This window comes from Emiliania huxleyi, assembly GCF_000372725.1.
Source record: "Emiliania huxleyi CCMP1516 unplaced genomic scaffold EMIHUscaffold_1, whole genome shotgun sequence".
Taxonomy (NCBI): domain Eukaryota; phylum Haptophyta; order Isochrysidales; family Noelaerhabdaceae; genus Emiliania; species Emiliania huxleyi.
In genome coordinates, this window is record NW_005202428.1 from 225,008 (window position 1) to 226,614 (window position 1,607).

The 1,607-nt window shown below is 69.1% G+C and overlaps 1 protein-coding gene across 1 annotated transcript; it reads left to right on the forward strand.

Moving 5' to 3' along the window:
* Positions 1-614: 614 nt before the first annotated feature.
* On the forward strand, positions 615-1,607 carry EMIHUDRAFT_193794 (hypothetical protein; the record flags this gene model as incomplete). The annotated part of the gene is made up of 4 exons (XM_005793864.1): positions 615-777; positions 870-1,000; positions 1,092-1,388; positions 1,551-1,607. 4 exons carry the CDS (start codon positions 615-617, stop codon positions 1,605-1,607), a joined length of 648 nt encoding a protein of 215 aa, XP_005793921.1.

Consider the following 1,607-nt stretch of genomic DNA (forward strand, 5'->3'; position numbering starts at 1 on the left):
GCTTGATCCAAATTTCGCCGAAGAAGCGGGCACCGGGGGCACGCCGGGATGAATCCGCACCGATCCCATTGTTCGGCACCGCGACGGCGAGCCGCCGCGGGCCCACAGGAGGGCTCGGAGCCGCGGCACCGGTCCGCGCCGCCAGCGGGGCGTGTTTTACCAGCCTACAACCTGCCCGACATGGCAGTTGCGACGGCGTCTTTTTTCACACACACACACACACACACACACACACTCGGGGCGACGCAAAAGAAAAGAAAAGCAGAAAAAGAATTTAAAAAAAGAATTTTGCCGATGCAGTCGACGCTCGCAGCATGGTCGATACACGTGTGTGGGCCATTGGCGACCTCGAGGCCCCGGGCGCGCTCGAGCGGACGCTCCAGCGCGTGAGCCGGCCGCCGGACGTCGGCTGTACCCCGTCCGCCTCGTGCTCCGCGCAGCGCGAGCTCATCCTCCTCCACGCGAACCACCGCCGGCTGCGCCTCCTCGTCAACCTGGCCGCCCAGCTCCGCGCGTTGCGACTCGACCACACCCTCGCGCTCGGCTTCGGCGCGTCGCTCTGCGACGCGCTGCGCCGCGCGGCGCAGCCTCTCGCCTGCGCGCACTCGAGCTACATGCAGCGAGGTGCGCTGGCCGAGGCCGCCGCACAGCTGCCGTCCAAGCACATCGCGTGGCTGCAACGGTGGTACTACCTGCGGCGGCTGCTCGAGGCGAACGTGCGCGTCGTCGCCCTCGACACCGACATGGCCATCACCGCTGACCCGTTCCCGCTCTTGCGTGACCCGGCGTGGCTGGGCGCGCGACGGGCTCGTCACGGCGCACGACTTCTCAAGGACACGTCCGGGACAGGTCGTGGACATGCCCCACAGGCGCGTACCAGCTCGTCACGACGTACGACTTCAAGGGCGGCTTCGCAAACACAAACATCGGCTTCGTCTGCCTGCAGAATGCGACGCGCGGCGGCCCGGTGCACGCGCTCTTCGGCGAGTTCGAGGCGCGGGTCGCTCGCTCGCTCCCACGAACTAGTGAAACGGCAAGCACTAACTAGCCATGCACTACTTCGAGCCAGACTGCGCTAACCGTATCTTTAGGCGCGGGTCGCTCGCTCGCTCGCCGTCACGCCGCCTCGCGAGCAGACTGCGCGGTTCGTGACGCAGTACATCTGGGACCAGAACCTGTTCAACAAGGTGCTCCTCTCGGCGCTGGCGGGCCACGCGGCCTACCTGCCCGACCGCGCCAACGCCGCCTGGACCGCTGCAAACCGCGCCAAGCTGCGCGCGCGAAACCACTGGCTGCAAGTCGACCCGCCCCTCGCGCCCCCTGGCTGGCTGGGCAGCAGCGGAAAGTACTTCCCGCGCGCGCCGCGCCTGTACGGGCGCAGGCCGTGGGTGCCGATGCGGTACGGCGCCTTGTGGGCTGCGCTGCCGACGGCGCCGCCGGTCGCCGCGGCGGGCGAGGCGAGCTGCCGCAGCGGCGGAGCGCCGGCGTATTGCGGCGGCGGGTCGGAGCGGGTGCTTCTCGCCCCGGCGTGGCTGGTTGCGATGGAGCAGGGCTTGGGGCACAGCCTCAAGGCCGAGGACTACGGCGCGCGGCCTCTCCCGGCCTAG